At 37.5% G+C, this 19,132-nt stretch overlaps 12 protein-coding genes across 12 annotated transcripts; 5 read left to right on the plus strand and 7 right to left on the minus strand.

The window, feature by feature from the left end:
• Positions 1-278: 278 nt before the first annotated feature.
• BMR1_03g03380 (glutamate dehydrogenase (NADP+)) lies at positions 279-1,702 on the plus strand (the record flags this gene model as incomplete). Its single annotated transcript, XM_012793833.1, has 2 exons — positions 279-412; positions 433-1,702. The coding sequence occupies 2 exons, from the start codon at positions 279-281 to the stop codon at positions 1,700-1,702; spliced, it is 1,404 nt and encodes a 467-aa protein (XP_012649287.1).
• On the minus strand, positions 1,819-3,532 carry BMR1_03g03385 (conserved Plasmodium protein, unknown function; the record flags this gene model as incomplete). Its single annotated transcript, XM_012793834.1, has 2 exons — positions 1,819-2,031; positions 2,054-3,532. 2 exons carry the CDS (start codon positions 3,530-3,532, stop codon positions 1,819-1,821), a joined length of 1,692 nt encoding a protein of 563 aa, XP_012649288.1.
• Positions 3,880-6,815, minus strand: BMR1_03g03390 (Adaptin N terminal region; the record flags this gene model as incomplete). The annotated part of the gene is made up of 3 exons (XM_012793835.1): positions 3,880-5,991; positions 6,074-6,370; positions 6,393-6,815. The coding sequence occupies 3 exons, from the start codon at positions 6,813-6,815 to the stop codon at positions 3,880-3,882; spliced, it is 2,832 nt and encodes a 943-aa protein (XP_012649289.1).
• A 268-nt stretch (positions 6,816-7,083) lies between these two features.
• On the plus strand, positions 7,084-7,596 carry BMR1_03g03395 (hypothetical protein; the record flags this gene model as incomplete). Its single annotated transcript, XM_012793836.1, has 1 exon — positions 7,084-7,596. One exon carries the CDS (start codon positions 7,084-7,086, stop codon positions 7,594-7,596), a length of 513 nt encoding a protein of 170 aa, XP_012649290.1.
• Positions 7,597-7,638: 42 nt separating this feature from the next.
• Positions 7,639-8,704, minus strand: BMR1_03g03400 (54S ribosomal protein L10 mitochondrial; the record flags this gene model as incomplete). The annotated part of the gene is made up of 4 exons (XM_012793837.1): positions 7,639-7,872; positions 7,895-8,062; positions 8,085-8,405; positions 8,426-8,704. The coding sequence occupies 4 exons, from the start codon at positions 8,702-8,704 to the stop codon at positions 7,639-7,641; spliced, it is 1,002 nt and encodes a 333-aa protein (XP_012649291.1).
• Positions 8,705-8,837: 133 nt separating this feature from the next.
• BMR1_03g03405 (diphthamide biosynthesis enzyme Dph1/Dph2 domain) lies at positions 8,838-10,153 on the minus strand (the record flags this gene model as incomplete). Its single annotated transcript, XM_012793838.1, has 2 exons — positions 8,838-9,800; positions 9,821-10,153. The coding sequence occupies 2 exons, from the start codon at positions 10,151-10,153 to the stop codon at positions 8,838-8,840; spliced, it is 1,296 nt and encodes a 431-aa protein (XP_012649292.1).
• A 58-nt stretch (positions 10,154-10,211) lies between these two features.
• Positions 10,212-10,927, plus strand: BMR1_03g03410 (Plasmodium falciparum domain of unknown function (CPW_WPC); the record flags this gene model as incomplete). The annotated part of the gene is made up of 6 exons (XM_021482161.1): positions 10,212-10,303; positions 10,325-10,489; positions 10,510-10,607; positions 10,628-10,749; positions 10,770-10,868; positions 10,892-10,927. 6 exons carry the CDS (start codon positions 10,212-10,214, stop codon positions 10,925-10,927), a joined length of 612 nt encoding a protein of 203 aa, XP_021338711.1.
• On the minus strand, positions 11,026-11,559 carry BMR1_03g03415 (cytochrome c oxidase subunit II; the record flags this gene model as incomplete). Its single annotated transcript, XM_012793840.1, has 1 exon — positions 11,026-11,559. One exon carries the CDS (start codon positions 11,557-11,559, stop codon positions 11,026-11,028), a length of 534 nt encoding a protein of 177 aa, XP_012649294.1.
• On the minus strand, positions 11,692-12,477 carry BMR1_03g03420 (50S ribosomal protein L17; the record flags this gene model as incomplete). The annotated part of the gene is made up of 5 exons (XM_012793841.1): positions 11,692-11,820; positions 11,841-12,024; positions 12,045-12,228; positions 12,249-12,355; positions 12,377-12,477. The coding sequence occupies 5 exons, from the start codon at positions 12,475-12,477 to the stop codon at positions 11,692-11,694; spliced, it is 705 nt and encodes a 234-aa protein (XP_012649295.1).
• Positions 12,570-14,731, plus strand: BMR1_03g03425 (LSG1, large subunit GTPase 1; the record flags this gene model as incomplete). The annotated part of the gene is made up of 3 exons (XM_012793842.1): positions 12,570-14,028; positions 14,110-14,185; positions 14,206-14,731. 3 exons carry the CDS (start codon positions 12,570-12,572, stop codon positions 14,729-14,731), a joined length of 2,061 nt encoding a protein of 686 aa, XP_012649296.1.
• Positions 14,732-14,749: 18 nt separating this feature from the next.
• On the minus strand, positions 14,750-16,140 carry BMR1_03g03430 (BmGPI17, Conserved protein, unknown function; the record flags this gene model as incomplete). The annotated part of the gene is made up of 2 exons (XM_021482163.1): positions 14,750-15,085; positions 15,106-16,140. 2 exons carry the CDS (start codon positions 16,138-16,140, stop codon positions 14,750-14,752), a joined length of 1,371 nt encoding a protein of 456 aa, XP_021338712.1.
• Positions 17,146-18,971, plus strand: BMR1_03g03435 (Extracellular signal-regulated kinase 2; the record flags this gene model as incomplete). The annotated part of the gene is made up of 3 exons (XM_021482164.1): positions 17,146-17,924; positions 17,978-18,070; positions 18,092-18,971. 3 exons carry the CDS (start codon positions 17,146-17,148, stop codon positions 18,969-18,971), a joined length of 1,752 nt encoding a protein of 583 aa, XP_021338713.1.
• Between the last annotated feature and the right edge of the window lie 161 nt (positions 18,972-19,132).

The raw sequence follows: 19,132 nt of genomic DNA on the forward strand, positions 1-19,132 counted from the left end.
TCAAAATTAAACAAGAATCACTATTTTCACTAATTTCTCCATTCAAACTCCCAAATCTGGCAATTTGACAGATATATTAGGGCTCATAATTACAATAACAGTACCTAAAAACAAAGTTTGCCGTTAATCTGCACCACCAGTGTATCTTATTTAAAAATATGAAATTGTTAAGGTTTCCTACTATTTTTGTCATCTATAGTCTCATAATTCTATTATTTGACATGTCTAACTGCATGGGATGCTTATGTGACAGTGTATGTGGGGGGTGTAATTTACAAATGGATTACACTAGATCATTATTCACTCTTTCCGGCCCTGCCACTGCTTCAGAAGTTGAAAAGCACATTCAAAATGCGATTGAATTTGTCAAAAGGCGCGACCCTGATCAGGTGCAATTCATTCAAGCCTTCACGTAAGTCAACATACATTCAGTGAAGTAGCTAACGGTTTGGCTCCAGTTTTTCAAACTGATCTTAAATATCTAGAAATATTTTTGTCTCTATCAGAACCAGAACGGGTTATCACTTTCAAGGTACCTTGGGTTAATGATGCTGGGAAACTTATGATCAATAGAGGTTTTAGAGTACAATTTAACTCAACCCTGGGACCTTATAAGGGGGGATTGAGATTCCACCCTTCAGTCAACTTGAGTATATTGAAATTTTTGGGGTTTGAACAGATTTTCAAAAATAGTTTAACAACTTTGGCTATGGGAGGTGGGAAAGGCGGTTCAGACTTCGATCCCAAAGGGAAGAGTGATAATGAAGTTAGATCATTCTGCCAATCCTTTATGACTGAGTTGCAAAGACATATTGGCCCAGATACAGATGTACCAGCGGGGGATATTGGCGTTGGAGAGCGTGAAATTGGTTTCATGTATGGCCAGTACAAGAGATTATCCAACTCATCCACTGGCACTCTTACTGGTAAAGATCCCAAATGGGGAGGAAGCTTCATCCGACCTCAAGCTACAGGATATGGATTGGTTTTTTTCGTCCAATACATACTAAATGACTTGCATAATGGGGATTCGTTTAAGGGTAAACGCGTGGCGATCTCAGGCAGTGGAAACGTAGCACAATATGCAGCAGATAAAGTAATTGATTTTGGCGGTATCCCTATCACCTTTTCAGATTCATCAGGGTACATTTATGAACCCAATGGATTCACTAAAGAAATGGTTACAGTGTTGATGGAGCTTAAAAATATACAGAGAGCTAGAGTCTCTGAGTTTCTCAAGTACTCAAATACCGCAAAGTTCTTCCCCAACAAAAAGGCATGGGACGTAGATACTAATGTCAATGTTGCATTGCCATGTGCCTGTGAGAACGAACTTGACAAGGCAGACGCTGAGATGCTGGTTAAGAAGGGATGTATAATCGTTGGAGAAGGAGCCAACATGCCCACAACACCAGAGGCAATATCTGTATTTAAGGCTGCAAAAGTAACTGTATGCCCAGGCAAGGCTGCCAATGCTGGCGGAGTAGCTGTTAGTGGGTTAGAAATGTCCCAGAATAGCCAGAGAGAGAAGTGGACCAGTGAGAAAGTTTTGGAAAAGTTACAGGATATTATGAAGAATATGTCGAAAGCATGCCAAGAGGCTGCAGCTAAGTACAACGTACACGGAGATATCATTTCTGGAGCAAATATTGCTGGGTTTTTGAAGGTCGCCCACTCTTATTGTGATCAGGGTTGTGTCTAACATTTATGTTCCGATCCTAACATGAATATAAACTAATTACACTCCTAAATTTATCCAAATACACAACTGATTAGCAACTACAGTAATGATTGTAATAATACAACTCACGGTGCAGTTCACTGATTGGAGATTATGATACAGTCTAGATCCCTGTCAAAAATACCCAACTTTGAAAGGTTAGACTTAAGCAATTTCCTATGAGAAATTGGCAAGCTTGCTAGTCTATGCACGTTGTTTTTAACCAACCTAGCACACCATTCCACATCCGCAGATGAATCACTAACATTCAAGTTTATTGCTTCACAACAAAATTTTACAATCTTGAAAATCTATGTGAATAACACTATTTACCGAATCACCATCAACGTCATTTAGCACGAGTGTCTTTAGTTTAGGCATTAAGATGCTAGTCGATGGGTTAGATGCAGTGAGGGATAGGCATAGATTGGCCAACTCAGTAGATTTAAACCTATTTAGCATTGTCACAGCCTTTTGCGATATCATAACAAACAATTTGTCACATTCAGCAGCAATGCCAACGCTCCTAGATTTATACAAAGAGTAAGATGTGCTCACCAATCCCGTTGGACTGTGTACTGTATTGTAAAATTGTTTGCACATGGCTTTACAAATATTGTTTATAAAGTTAACATTGATCCCCCCAGATTTAGTATAGGCGTATAATATCATGGCCAATTCCTGCCAATTATACCCACTCATATCACCAATTAAATCCCAAATGACGTGTATATTGTGCAAATGACCCAACTTAGCAAAGGCATGAGCTATCATTGCAGTTTGACGGGTATCAAATTGAGGGCAAATCTCGAACAACTTTTTTGAAATTATCGTAAATAAGTCCTGATGCAAAACATGTGCCTTTGCAAATGCGTTTATTAGAACTGCGGCCAGTCGGCCATTCATTTGTGACTCGAGTTTTGCCGCCGCATCGCCCAGCAGCTCGAAATAACTTATCGTACCAGCCGCTCTAGCATGGCCAAGTTGGGATATGCAGTTAGCAAATACGGCGCAGTTATCCAATGTTAAATTATCGCAATCATTATCTATTTTCATGTAAATAATCTGCATTAATTTGGTGCTGAGCAATAACGTCCTTGACATAACTGTAGCAAACACAGAAAGTGTACGGATGTCCAAATCTACTAATTGTTTGTCATTTGTAGCCTTTGCTAATAACCCCTTGATAATTTCAATGATAACTCCATTTTTTGATATATTTAAGAAGTTTGATAAGCCAAGTGCCAATTTGGCAATTTCAATAGTGTCCCTAGTGGCACTAACATTTGCCCTGATCTTCTCAATAACTGGGAGCATAAAGCTCTCAAATCGAGTTTCTGTGGATATAACGTCAAGGGCAACTATGCTGGCATGGACGCTAAATTGCTGTCGTTTACATGCAATTCGTTGTAATAAATTATTGTAAATAGTAGCATCCATATAGCGAAGCTTGATTAAACAACGGAGAATCATCCCTGCCTCTGCAGCTGTCCATTTTGGCATCAATTCATTCGCAATTTCTACAAAATCACTCAATTTTCTTGCATCATTAGTTGATGTATTAATCTTATTTTGGATACTATACTGTAGCAAACTAGATAGACAGGCATCTTTCTCATCTGTCGATGTACGGTCAATAATTTCAGTGAATTCCATGGGAATAAATTTGGTTCTAGAAGCTGATAACTGCGCTACACGCTCTTTCCACGCGTCAACCATGTCAAAGGGAATTTTGTTTACAATTTGTGCATGGAACTTCTTCTCCCTCATGCACCGTGGTAATGACAATTCCGCGAAATAAGGTACCCTCATTGACCAAAATTGTATCTATTTTACAAAGCTTGTATAGCTTGGTAACTTTACTACATTAGTGAAATTTGATGGTGCCAGTTAATACTCCTGGCCACATAATACAGTAGACTAATGTTCTATAAAAACAGTATCTATTGTGTCTTGTGTGGAGACTTTAAGTATTAGTTCGTTTAAATACACTAGCTACTAATTATAGCTGTAAAACGTGCTAGTTAATCCTATTCCGAACAATTAAAACATACAGAGTTCCACTTTGTGACATTATCGATCACCAGCAACCCATACCGTCAACTCTAAAGCAGACATTATACATTATAGTGCATTGTATAACTAATCTATTGCAACAATTAGCTACTTAATATGGATTCATTGGGGATTGGGAGTGGCGAAGACGAGAAACAACGTTGCACCAGCGATATCCTTTCCCCCAGAGACATCACAGTCTCTTGTTTCTCACATCTAACCCGTATTATCCCTTTCAATAGCCCCTTCTTATCCTTTGAAATACTCAAATTAATTAACGCATCCTCATTGAAAATTGTCCTTAAGAACAGATTAGCTGCGAAAAATGAGCAAGTATCTAGAACATTTCTCAAATCTTTCAACCCACGTAGATATTCAATATACTGTTGAATAACGGGTTTTCCATTGACATTTATAAGTTCATTTGGTGGTATACGCCCGGCTACCGTCATATTGGTACAGCTAATAAGTTTCTCTAAGAATAGTGAAGGGTCAGATATATTTGTCTGGACAAATATCTTATTCTCCCATTCATAAGTAGACCACATGGCCCGAAATTCATCGGAATTTATGAAGGTTGGTGTGACAAAATCGATCATGTTTATGTTTATGGGAGAAATGTTCAGGACTTCAGGCCTCCCACAAGCCTTCCGTTCGTAAAATACATAACCAAAAATAGATCCCATGGCACTGGAATTTACACGTACTCTTGCACGCATATTTATTGACTCATTTGGAGATAGTTTGAATGTAGGAAGGTGATCCATCACTTTGAGCTCCCCCTGGGTATAAAGTTCAATGTACACATTTTGAAGCAATAAATTTGTGGTGTTTGTGATTGACATCATAAGATTAAGCTCCGAGTTTACAACTTCAGTTATTACTTCTATGTAAATTGGGTCACCTAATCCTGTCATTTGAAATGGTATTTTATCAGTTAGAGTATAGCTTTCTGTTTGGTTAACCAACAAATTTGTCTCATTTTGGCAGGTATCTTCATTTAAAATCGACGCACTTTCGCAACCAAGCAGCCGGAATGTTATAGGTGCAGTTACGTAATTATTTATGGGTTTGGCAAGTTTATCATTAGAATCATCGCTAACAAGAGATACTTTGTAAGATTCAAAATACGAATCTTCGACGTTTTGAGTTGGTAGACCTTGACATTTGTCAACCAAAATTCTCAAGGCATGAGTGATTCTTACAATGCTACCTCTCTCAAGTCCGGCGTTTTTCCCCACCATCAACAAATTTGCCACAATAATACAAGCCTTTTCGATTATTGCTGCGGAGACCGCTTCATTGCAAACGCAGTTCAACAACAGGGAGGCCAACGATGATAGCAGAAGTGAATCAGCTGTCATTACAGCTTTACGAAGATTGGTACCAGCGGAGATTGGTTGCCTGCTCGGGTTGGATGTATAACTATTAAATTCCTCAGTGTCATCAATGTACTGAGATGAAACTACTAGTGGGTATGGTTGTATTGAATCGTAAAATAATTCAATAAGTTCAACAGACATATTAACAGATGGCGCATGATAAATGATACTAAAACAAATGCGTATAACGTTTACATCATCAATTTGCGGGATAATGGGCAACAACTTCTTTATGGTGCCGCCTTTAAAATCAGGAACCATGTTAAACAATTTGCGTATAAAAATGGCTATGTGATACTTTGTGCTTCTAGTGCCCATATTTAGGCATTCAAACAAGTCAAATACAATCTCTGATTCCTGCGGAAACAGTTCGCAAATTTGCATTAAAGCCTTTATTATTGTAACCTGATAATTCTCCACTGACTGATCGTCAATGACACAGGATTTAATGAATTCCTTTTTCAAAATGGACAAAACCTGTCCCACATTACTTTCATTCAATATTTTGTAACACAATGACAAACATTCCTTTACAATCATATGATAAGGATTATTCAACACTCCAGTTATGTCAATTACATGTGCCTCTAGGACATTAGGATGATCCCCAGCTTTATTTGAAATATCGTACAGTTTTCGTAGATTAGATAGGGTAATAAGTTTGATATTAACATCTGGCTGGTAAATAAGTATATTTACAAATGTTTTAGCTGTGATCTTTCTTGCTTCAATTGAAGTAGTACCGGCGGTAAGCAGTGCCAATGCTCCCTGATAAATAACATTCATAGCCTGAACCGTTTCCATTAGCAACAACACAATTCGGATGCCAATTGTCTGAGTTAGGTTTTATATTTACAATATGCTTCAATATTGATTAGGGTTGAATTTAAAATCAACATGATGAACAATTACTTACCTTGCAAGCTTGATCAGTTGCAGCAAATTTATTAAGCGATTGTACAATTCCCGTCTGAAAAATATCACCGCTAGTAATAAGAGAGTCTTCGATCGATAGTATGTACTGTAAAGCCAACGAGGGATTAAATTGTAATAACAGTTGGAACGCTTTACACTTGGCCGAGGTATCTGATTCGTTCAGCAATATCTTCTTTATGTGCCCAATTAGATCTGGAACAGAATCATGTCCAAATTGACGAGTTATTGCTGAAACACACATCACAGCGTGTCTCCTTACATACGGTTCTTTGTGCGTCTACATAAATTGATTTGTTTACCAAATTTTGGATTACTGATGGCACCAAAGGGGATATTATCTTCCAGTGTTTAATTTTGCACAGCAATCTTAGTGTCAAGCCTCTGACATATTCGTTAGGCGCGTGCAAATAATTCCTCAAAGCGTTACAAACTAAAATAATTTCTTCCTTGATATTGCCATCAGGATTGGTTTTTTCAACTATTTCAAAATAGAGATGCACCAGCTTTATGAGCTTGTGGTCTGAGGAAGATATAACGTAACGGATAATTGGTATGAGTAGGGAGGATAAATCGTCTCCTTTTAGCGTCCCAAGGATGACATTTTCCATTGCGATAATTTTCGAATTTACATTAGAATCCTCCAATTTCTGCTGTAGTTCGTATACTGGTATACATGAGAATTTTTCCAGCGATACATAAAGGGTGCAAAGGGTGTCTGACATTGTATGAGCTCACTGCCCAATATTATCCCTTACTATATTGGATTAATTGGATGGAAATACCAAATTAATCATTCATAATTTCATTATTGCTACATTGCAACTGTATTCATCTCATTTGTATAAAAACTATACTTTAGATTCAACAATACATACAATTATAATAATCCCATATCCCAGTCTAATTTGATATATACAATAACACAATGTTCTGTTATTAGACACAATCTAATTAATCATTTGCGAAGATCGTATTTTTTTTTACGGAGTAATGTTTACAAACTGCATACTCCTGCCAGTTGGACTCATCCTATCTATGATGTTGATATCAAAGGTGCCCATTATCCAAAAATGTGCCTTATACGTTCTTAACATAAGGCTAACCGCAAAAAATGATGGTATATACGATAAAACTTGTAAATATAGTATTATATTCTCACTGAGTACAATGATAATAACATATAAACTATCTTGCATATTATTATCAATCTTTTACATTGATAACTTTGTTGGAATTTTCATGAATATTTCACGGCAAAGAAAGAGTGTCAATCTAGATGCAGTAAAATTTAAAGGTAATTTCAATTCACATTTAAAAATTTTTTGCTCTGATTACATGCATATAGAACTTGCGTGTATACTGATTTGGCTTTTCAACATCATTTATTCCATTAAACTCAGAAATAACTACCTCCAAGAAGGGCATCTCACCGAAAAAGTTGTAAAAAGGACACTCAAAGATTTACGAACACGATTTAAAACTCCAGCTAGTGAAGTTTTATAGTAATTTTAATAACTCATAGTCCACATCAGCAGCTATCTATTGTTAAATGATTAGTTTCTTGGTCCTTTCTTTCATCCTGTACTCCTGTACCATGTCATCGATATCTTCAACAATGTCTGCCTTCACTGGTTCATCTGTAGGTCCCTTAGATTCAGCCACTTCCGCGGCAATCTCGGCCTCTTCTTCTATAAGCCACAACGGCTTAATATACCTTACTAGACAGCCTCGAGACTTCATCTTCTCCAAATAGTGAACCATTGGCAAACTAGGCCTGGACTAGCTAATAATTTAAACTCACCATTTTAGGTAATATTTCAAATTTATAAGGTTTCAAATGGGCTCTAAGATTTATTCGATCCATGTAAACAATGGTAACTGTGCCACCCACGCGTTTAATGACATCAATGGAAGATTGATCTGATCCAGCAACTTCAATATCAATTTTGTAAGGGAAAGGATAATCGTTCTATATAAATAGTAGCATTTACCACATTGAAAAGTTGTACACCCCGCTTGACTCTAACACATTTGCTGTCAAACAGATGTCTCTGTGTTATGGGAAATCTTGTGTCTAATCGCCCCGTCTCTATAAAGTATCTTAATTTTGAGAGGTTTAGTGGGTCCAAACGTTTTCTTTGCCGAGAAAGCCATGCATCTGGCCACTTAGCCAATCTTTTATAGAGAGGAGTGGTTCCACCCTCAAAAGTTCTACTACGAGGAACTGAACCAACTTTTTTACGTCGAGAAAATCTTACACCCCTTGCCGAACTTTTATGACCTCTCCCTCTCCTTTTCTTATGTTTTAGCCCCTAATTCAACATTTACATACTAGGATCCTGAGATTCCTAGGTTCAATAGGAAACAATGGCCTCTTGCTATATGCAAATCTGCGATTAAATGGATGTGGCACAAATCTTGCGCCATTATGAGCCGTTGACTTATTTGCAAACATATCTTCAAAATGTACACCAACCAGTTTACCATCCACCAATTTAACATCTGGACGCTTAATACAATTGGCAAAGTTTCTACATTGTACAATTAAAAATTTGTGATATAAACATGTATATCTGTATGCGTTACCAAAAGCTAATCTGTTGTACACCATGACATATTGTCGAATAGGGTAGATAATATTACGCACAATGTAACGACATATCAGTAATCATGTTCTATGGTTTCAAAATCACTCCTAATACAAAAATTATGTGGATTAAATGTCGATATCGAGCTTTTATTTATTATCTTGTATGATTATCACTTGAACCCACACTCTTATACGATGTAGCAGTTCCATAGAGCCCTGGAGTAATTGTGGGCACTGTCTGACAGTTATAATATGGTTCTAATCCCTTATAAGTCCTGTCACTATTATTAATTAGTGTACCATACACACCGTTTTGCAATTTTGCTAATTCTCCCGAGTGTAGATTTGTTATTTCACTTTTGCTATCGTTCTTTGCGTTACTTTGACATATTTGTAAAAGTTGTAGGAAGTCAAAAATATACTCATCTGACCATTCAATAACATCTAATGCTACCAGTAACTCAAAGGGGAATACAATCTTCCGATTCAGCACTTTCTGAGAAATATCGCCCTCATCAATGTACTTTAGAATTTGCTCGGGGCACAATAACAAACAAAACACCTCGATGCTGGGAAAATTTTCAAGTTTTTCAGCGTTTATTTTGCCGATTATGAAATTATAGCATTGTTTACCTACAGCTATGATTATTTTATTTAGTAAACTTCTTAATTCGTTAGCGAAGCTGAGTGATGCTGTCCCTGTGCAGATGCCGATACGGGATGCGCCTCGGATCTTTTCTATGAGCGCATATCTCTTAGAGGTTATTTTGCTTTTCAAATTCAACTTTTTAGCAACAAATCCATTGGAATATATGCAATCCAAACGGATTTTAGATTGCAACTCCAATGCTATCTTATATAGCAAGGGGTAGTTACAATCAATGTAATCTGAGCTGCCCAGAAAAACCATTATTTCAACCCCTAATTTATCAATATTTTTATGAGATATCCTGCTAAATTGTGCTTCATGGATTTCTATTTGTGATATATCTGTGGCACATTTGTAGACGTTAACATTTGCGATAATTTCTCCCATTTTTATCAAATCCGGTAACAAGTGATGAAAACAAGTATCGTATACAAGCAAGACAGTACCGGAATTTTGAACCTCCTTTAGCTGAATAAAAAAAATCATACGTGATTGAATATTGAGTGGAGGTCAAATGGTTTGTGCGGGTAAAAATGACGAATATAGCATTTATTCACGGCATAGTGTGTATGACACCAATGCCCAAAGTGTATAATTAAATCCGAATTGCAACGCTTCGCGGCAATTCTGTCAACACAACAATCGCCCGATGTTACGTCGCCCAAAAAGTATATTTTGCAGTCATTTCCCTTTGATTCCAATTTCTCCTGTATTTTGCAAATGATTCCACATGCTTCATTTACATTCCTCTCTGGCAATTGCACAGAAACACTCTTATAACCACCGTCTATTATAACATCACATATAGTACCTACATCCATACCCGCCTAGTATACGTTGTGTGCCTAGTCGCTGTCTCGGCGGCGGGTGGTATGGATTATGGATGTGGAAATGCATGTTGTTCTTGCGTTAATTATTACAATAATAGTGCCCAGAATTACATTTTGCAGTGAATGCATTGTAAATTACTCGTATGTGTAACGGTTACACAGACTAAACTGCCCTGAAGGATGGAAGGCACTCACTAACAATCAATGCCTGAGTCCAATCTCATATACAGGCCCCTGTGACTCCACAATTAGTGTTTTAAAGTCTAATAATAGTACTAAAGACGTGGAAGTTAAGAAAACATTGGAAGCCAAATGCAAAGTAAAATGGTCATCCACAATTGACATAGGCCCTGCAGTAAAACGGATAATGATTATACCAGGCAGTGTCCTGACTTATGGTACCTGAAGCCTAATGGTGTTTGTTCACCGACCTATGGCTACAGTGGTACCAATTATCTGATTTAGGCAATTGTTCAGATCACCACTTTTCAAGTGTGGAAGACAAGAAGAAATGGTCACATATTTGCAATCTAAAGTGGTCTAAAAGTGTAACTAGTGACAGTACAATTATTACAGGATGCCCCAAAGTTTGTTGACACTTAGTTAGGGATGGGATAGGGTACTTGACTTATGTATCGCACCTAAAAGCTACAATGGCCCGTGTCTATCAGTGGCACAAATTGCCAATAAGACGCCAGATTTCAAGGTAAAACAAACCAAATAATTTAGAAAACATATTCGTTTCTTTGCGAAGTGACATTTTGATACTTACATGATTTACATATGTAATTTTGCGATATGTGTAGTGTGATTTACAATAGTACAATTTCAGTACTGTTACTAACGTGGGAGATATAATAGTGTCATTCGTCAACGTAATACTTCTTTGCATGTGCTGCGTATACTTGCGGAGAAACTGCCTCGATAACAATCGGCATAAAGCCATGTAGAGTCCCGCACATTTCCGAACATTGGCCGTAGAACACCCCCTCCCTCTGTATAAAAGTTGTGACCCTATGCAGTCTACCTGGAACGGCATCTGCTTTGATGCCCAGACTCGGTACCGCCCAGGAGTGAATGACATCCGTGGCAGTTATTAGAAATCTGATATGGGTTCTGGTTGGCAAGGTTAGTCGCTTGTCCACCTCTAAATTGCGAAGCATCCCAGGCTGCAAATCCTCGTCCGTAATCATGTTAGATTGGAAAGAGTAGTACTTGGGGATAAGTTCGGGGTTTTGTAAATATTTTGCCGGTGTTGGATATTCTCTTTCACTAGACTGAGTTCCTTCATGTTTACTCTGTGGCGGCTTATATTCGCCAATCGTCTTTGGTTGATACTTTGGGTCGTTGGGATTTCCTCCAAAAACAAAAGTTTTCAATTGGTCAATTAGGAACATCTCAACTACTGACAATACCGGCGCTGAGTAATACAGATGGTTTGATAATTGGTGGGGCGACAAATAAATATACTGATTAGAGGTGTGTTGTGTTGCTATTGGGTTAGAAACTAAAAATTTAATAGAAAAAGCTCATGGTAGCATAAGTTTATCTACTCCCCTACCGCCAATGTTAATTTCCTTAATCTCCTCTAGCCTATCTAGCACCTTTTGACTCTGTATCTTTTCTGGAATAGTTTTGACAATATCTTCTTCATGCCACTACATCATCTGTTATTTACCTGATATCCTGTGTGTTTTTGTGCGATATAATTGGATACTAGCCTTCCATTTTGGTCTAAAAAGCCGAATTTCTTAGCCACATGTTTATACTTCCTAAAGTTGCGGCGCGTTTGACTCATAAGATTGTATATGTGTTGTAAATATTGTGAGCCTACAGGTTTTGCCGGTCTAAGCTCTCCTGGCCTAGATAAAAACTACCAAACCTATCTACAAACTCTAAATAAGCCATACTGGCTGAATCTTTGGTCCTAAAATGCCACTGGTTGACCACTCTAGTGAAAAATCTCGGCCTTTCAGCATACAAAGGCACATACTTCTCATACAACGCTGATCTAGCCTCTGCACTTGTGATTAGACTTTCCACAATAATATCAGATTCCTTACAGTCTATATAACTTAGTGTTTACCATTTCTGGAGTGGATTATAAGTTCCTCCGCATATTGCTGAATTTCCTTAGCCCTTTCCAGTGTAGTTTCAATGCGACCATGTCTAATTAGCTTGTCTAGCTGATTTCTGTTTAAACAATTGAATTACTTGATATAATCCCATCGTTTATGCGGTTGCCCAAATAGATGCCTAAAAGGGCGTTGCTTGTGGCCAAGTTTTATGAACTTTAAAGTGGAAGTATAGCCCATCTGCTCAACACATCGAGTTATCTACACATAATGTTAGCGGACTAGTCAGTGTGCCTTACGTATAGGGCGGCCATAGTATTGGTTGAAAAAGAATGGCAGGAAGAGATAAAAATAAAGGCGTCAAAAAGTCAATACTAGGACGCTTACTAGCCTCAAATATAACAAAATTAATGAGTCCTAACAACAAAACACAAATGAATGGAATTGATACATGTAAAACTAGGTCTCTTTTGGAGAGGAATAATATCGACGAGTTTGTGGCGAATATGATGGCCACCAAAGATTTACATAAAGACCAGAAGATATTTACTCAACCAAAGCTCAACGAATTTACCATAGATTGTCAGCATTCAAGACGGTCAACCTATCCGATAGTTCCTATTCCCAAACGTCCAATAATTTACAGTAGAAATGACCATATATCTCACTCAAATGGTAATGATTTCACATCAGAGTCCTCACTAACATCATCAGTACAATCAATCCCTACACATGTTACAGATATACCCACAGATTCGGAGATGATTGATGTGAAGGACGATTCATTACCCAGATTTTCGGATTATGACGATACAGATTCGGAAAAATTACATTCTGAGACTGAAACATCTTCATCTTCTGTGCCAGAAGATGAAGCTTCGTTACAAAATAAAAATAAAAAAGAGCTAGCTATTGACAATTTGCACAACTTTGATTACATTAAGGACACAAATATTGGCGACATTCACATGATAAAATATTGCATTGAACTAAAAAATCGCATCAAAACTCTCAGATCAAATTACGTTATTATGCAGTTAAATAGTAAGAAACTTGACGAAATTGAGCTGGAGGGATTCTACGAGTGGCGTAGGGTATTGTCCAAAATTGAGGAAAGAGAGAATTTGGTAATGACTCCATATGAAAAAAACATAGAATATTGGCGCCAATTATGGCGAGTTGTAGAACGTGGCCACCTCATTTGCATTGTAATTGATGCCCGAGATCCCCTATTCTACCGCACACTAGACCTGGAATACTACATCAAACAAGTAGACAGAAGAAAGGATATTCTGCTCATTTTGAATAAGTCAGATTTTTTGACTAAAAAGCAAAGATTCTTGTGGGCAAGTTACTTCAAGAAATTAAATGTTAACTTTGTATTTTTTTCCGCCTTCCGCGAATTATTCTCTCAATCTATAATCAAACTAACCAATACGAAAAATGAAGTTATTTTGGAGGAAAATAGTTCTTTTCCTGCATATGGCAATCTTTCATATGACACTGATAACTATGAATTTGATCTTATTAATGTACAGCAGTTGTTGGATTTATTTGTAACAAAAAAAGATCAACTATCGGCGCTATATGAAAGTGATGAGTGGACTGTGGAAGCAGGACTTCCACAATTTATTGTAGGCTTTATTGGCTACCCAAATGTAGGAAAGAGTTCAATTATAAACAGCATTTTAGGAGCAAAAAAGGTTTCTGTATCTGAACAACCAGGCAAAACCAAACACTTTCAAACGATACAAATTGGGATGCCCGGTGTGACCCTTTGTGATTGTCCAGGTAATACGATGTATAATATTAAATTATTAAACACAGTGATTTTAAATATAACATCCTCATATAATTGAATATATAATTTAGGTTTGATATTCCCCTCCGTAGTGTCTACAAAGTATCACCTGCTTACCAATGGAGTCGCGTCAATTCATCAGTTCAGGTAAGCAACGTTTTATTCAGGGGAAAAATGGTGCCAGCAGTACAAATAATATGCGATCTAATACCCACACAACTTTGCAAAAAGTTCAACATACCCTTGCGAGAAGTCACATCGCAATTTTGTAAATCATCACAATCTAAATCTAATAACAACAATTTAGTCAGGTGCCGTGTAAATGCTAGTCTACTTCTAGAGAAATTGTGCGAATTGCGCAAGTTTACATCCGGCGGAAAGGGGGGGCAATACGATTTAAATAGAGCCTCAAGACTCATCCTATCTAATTACATCTCCGGGCACTTGCTCTATGCACACCTGCCGCCTGATTACAACAAGCCGCGCAATTGCTTGATATGTAATGAAATTAAGACTGGTTCCAAAATTGGAGCGAATGAAACAGTCAATTGCGATGATTTTGACGAGTGGCTTATTAGTGAAGGGAGGAATTGCATCGAAGTGGGCAACATGACAAAGAGAAAAATGCGTTTTTTGCGCAAAAAAGTCTTTAAATCCAACTCCAAACCAGTTACAACTATTGACAATTATTAACACACTAGTATTGGTGTGCTAGAAATTGAGATACAAAATTGTCAGTAAAAAAGCGAGACAATTGTATAATGATTTTATAACAACTCCGCTTTGCACTGGCAATGATGTTCCATTTGGCATCATAACAGCATTATTAACCGCCTTGTGCAAACCATTATTCAAATGACCAACATTTCCACCACTTATAGCTGCTGGATGGGGGATTACAGGTATTTTACCCATAGGGATACCGGCAGCTACTACCGCATTAGGGTTGTGGGCATTTACTCCAATCGTAGTATTCGTCATTGGAACGTATACAGCACTACCCATAGCTAAAGACGCTGCGCCTGGTGTATTTTTGGCACAGGTAACCTAGGTCTCTTATAACTAACCTGTATACAACTGTTGTATTTTAACTTATCACAAGCTTCACAAGAGACAATAGTTTCTATTGACGATTTGATCAGATCTTGTGTCAAATCAATTTGTGATATTGTTGACTCAAGTTTCGCTACAAACATGCTTGAGGGGGAGATTTTACCGTTGTATATTACCGGGTGTCTACAGCTGTTGATCTTTGGATTAGAAAATATGAGATATATCTTGGCCTTTGGAGATTTATAACGCTTAACTGCACTTTTATGGATGTTTTTCAAAACTTGGAAGTTTTTGGCCATATTTGCCATCCTAGATTTATGCGAATTTGATGATTCACTATCGTCGTGGTCCATCTCTAACATAGAAGAATTAACAGAGTCGTCAGAATACATAGGGGTGAGTTGTAAATAATTTGCGTCATAATTTTGAGAATCATCATCATTGCCATGGTGCTGCTGATTATTAGATTTATCCTTTGACATATACCATTGGATGATCAATCTAACACTTATCATTACATTGCCTTTGGAATCCACGGCACAAGATCGCCTAGCATGATCAAAGTCACTCATGTTGCTAGTAGGTATGAATTTCATTGATTTTGATTCGTATTCCTGCAGAAAATTTTCCTCTTCATGCTCATCCATCATATCTCCATTATTCGAATGCGATGAATGTTCGTCATGAGAAGAATTATCGTGACTATTCGCTGATCCTATGGGCTGAGAGCCTAAATGCCCCTCCATTAAGTGGATGTAATTGTGGTCATTATCCAGAAGATAGCAAACAGGGTGATCTGGGACGTTGGATACGCTACACTTACTACACAGTTTGTATTTATAACAATAAGAACTTGTATTTCTGTTGATAGAGTCAGTGGATTTACACAGTGCCTTATTACAAATCAAATCTTCCTGATCCACGTTATTTACTTCGAGAAAAGATTTAAACGTGTTATTCTGCGATAGAATGTCAGGCAGCACGGCGCTGACATTGGCAACCAAAGTTACCAAGGATGTTACTATGATATTTAAGGACAAATATCCCATAATTAAAGTCTATATGTCAAATATTGGTTGTAATATGGCCCATTAATTGCCTAATTGAGGATTTGTAGACGTTTAAGAAGAATATTAGAACCTATTTAACGATGCATAACGGTGCTAAAATTTAATTAAAAATTCCAAAATCACTGTAACATTCTATAGTAACCAAACTGTAAATTTAAATGAATACTTAATTACAACACACTAGTTGTCGTTACCCTAGTTCTAAACGCTAAAACTAATACTAAGTGTAACATCAAATGAATGGGAGTGTTGTGTTGATTAATTCTCTAGAAGTTGTTTGGAGGAAATCATATTGAGGTTGGTAAAATATTACGATTAAGCATGTTTAATTGTCATTGCGGCGTCTAATTACCTAGGGTGTAGGCTACAAGATACTAGTTAGTGTTTCCTTTGACAGTTGGAAGTTTGATAATGCATGGATGGGAACCGTAAGTGTTTGTGACATATTATGTATAATAGGGGATATGCATAGAAAAAGATTCAACTATTGAGTTAATAAAAAAGAACTAGTGCATGCATAAGTCGAGATCTATAACCACTGCCCGTTGCACCCTACTGCCAATTGTCAACGTAGATGTTGAGGTGGGTACTCGTCGTTTTGGGAATAAGGAACTGTGCAAATTTTGACGAATAAATTATCATAGTTTTTCAAATTCACAAGGGTGCTGATCATATTAAATAAACTTTTGACTGTGACTACTGACAAGTGAATTGTGCCTCTCACCTTACCTGTAAATTTCCTCGCACATGTTTTCACATTTCGCCGCAAACACACAACACATAAATACATGATAATTACAACTCCATGTATTCTTATTTGTGTTGAATTGATACTTACAATACCCATCACCTCTCACCACTCAACCCTCTGCAACCTCACCACTGATCATCAATAGGTACGTAACGATACCATGTTATGATTACACATTTGAGGAGTATAAACATATATGTTATGAATTTATTACTGTTATAATTTAGGGTATTATGAGCAACTCGATAGAGGACCACATCCTCAAGCGCTTTAAGATCCTCAACAAACTTGGAAAGGGTGCCTATGGCATTGTTTGGAAAGCAATTGATAAAACCACTGGCGAAACTGTTGCCCTTAAAAAAATTTTCGATGCTTTCCGCAATTCTACAGACTCCCAGCGTACATACAGAGAAATTATGTTCCTCACCGAACTCCGAGGGAGGCCTGGAATAATAGGTTTGAAATGTGTGCTACCAGCGTACAATAATAAGGATGTTTATTTGGTGTTTGAGCACATGGAAACGGATTTACACACGGTGATTCGGTCTGATATTCTCCAAGATGTACATAAACGATACATTACCTTCCAGCTTTTGCAAATCCTGCACATGATACACTCAGGCGATCTTCTTCACCGGGATTTAAAACCATCCAACATCTTGCTGAATTCTGATTGTTCGATCAAGCTAGCAGATTTTGGGCTTGCTCGAAGTTTAAAGACTTTTAACGACAAATCGCCATTGCTAACGGACTATGTTGCCACTAGATGGTACCGGGCGCCAGAAATTTTGATAGGCAGCAACAAGTATACAAAGGCAGTTGATATGTGGGCTGTTGGCTGCATAGTTGCTGAGCTATTATGTGGAAAGCCTTTATTCCCTGGATCATCTACAATGAATCAGATATGCAAAGTGCTTGCGTTTACTGGCATTCCTAGTGATGAGGATATCAAATCACTCGACTCTCAATTCTCAAGCATGATGTTCGCCAACGTTAAGCATATAAAGAAGATGTAAGTCTTATTTGCTTAATTAATTATTTGTTGATATATACTAGCTAACTTAGGGAATTTGAACATTTTTTTACCAAACAAGTACCTCAGAATGCAAAAGATTTGATATACAAATTGCTGGAATTTAACCCAGAGAAACGAATAGGGTATGTATTAGTTAATTCTAGCACGTTGGATGCCCTTAACCACCCTTACGTTGTCTCGTTTAACATGGGTAAATACAAACTAACTACACTACCAGGGCCTGTACATATACCCACTAATGATAACATCAAATATAGTGTGGATAATTATAGGAATTTAGTAAAGGAGTATATCAATTCTCAAAATTTCCTCATCGCAGATACACATGAGGATGGTCCGACCAAGTCGCACCTGTTCAATAAATTCAGGAAATCTTACTCCATTTTGCAAAAGGGCTGCGTCGGGAAAAAGAAGAATGTCGATGAATTTTCCTCCTCCAACAGCTCTTCACCTGACTCTAATCAACAATACATGACATCTCAGCAAACGATTACTAGCAATGCCTTTAGCAGTGACACCGATGCTAATGCCACTGCTAATATAAACGAAAAACGCGATTCTACGAGACTGGTTGCTGCGGGTACGTCGAATGAGGAGAATAATTATGATACTTCAGAATACTCGGAACTTTTCGTTTCAGGCGATTCCCCTACCCGACTAAAATCTAAACAAAATTTGAGTGACTCTGTCAACGTTTCAAGTGATTCAAATTACCATAATAGCAAAAATATGAGCCCTACAGAAACCACTCAAGATATTTTTGCTAGGTTCAAGTTGCATGGTGTAAATCCTAACCAGGTGAAGGGGCTGAAGAGGTCTCAAGATAAGGTGACGTGCACTAGTGTAATTGCTAATAGTAACTACTCGGAACTGGATGACAAAAACGTCAATTTGAATAGCAATTACTCACTGAGTGGTACCTCTAGCGACAGCAATGCGGGTGCTATAAGCAACATGATATGTGTCAACGGCAAATACTACGTCAAACACCACCCCCTACAATATAACCAGACAAGAATTTGACGTTGCCTATTATTTATCGCAGATTTGTATTTATTTTTCCTTTTAAATACGATTTTAATCAATTGTACAATACTCCAGTGCAGCATAGTTTCTAATGATATTCCACGTGCAATCCCGCACAGTCAACGTCCTGATTAGATGATTAAATGAGTAAATTTACA

The sequence above is a fragment of the Babesia microti genome, chromosome III (genome assembly GCF_000691945.2).
Source record: "Babesia microti strain RI chromosome III, complete genome".
Lineage (NCBI taxonomy): Eukaryota > Apicomplexa > Aconoidasida > Piroplasmida > Babesiidae > Babesia > Babesia microti.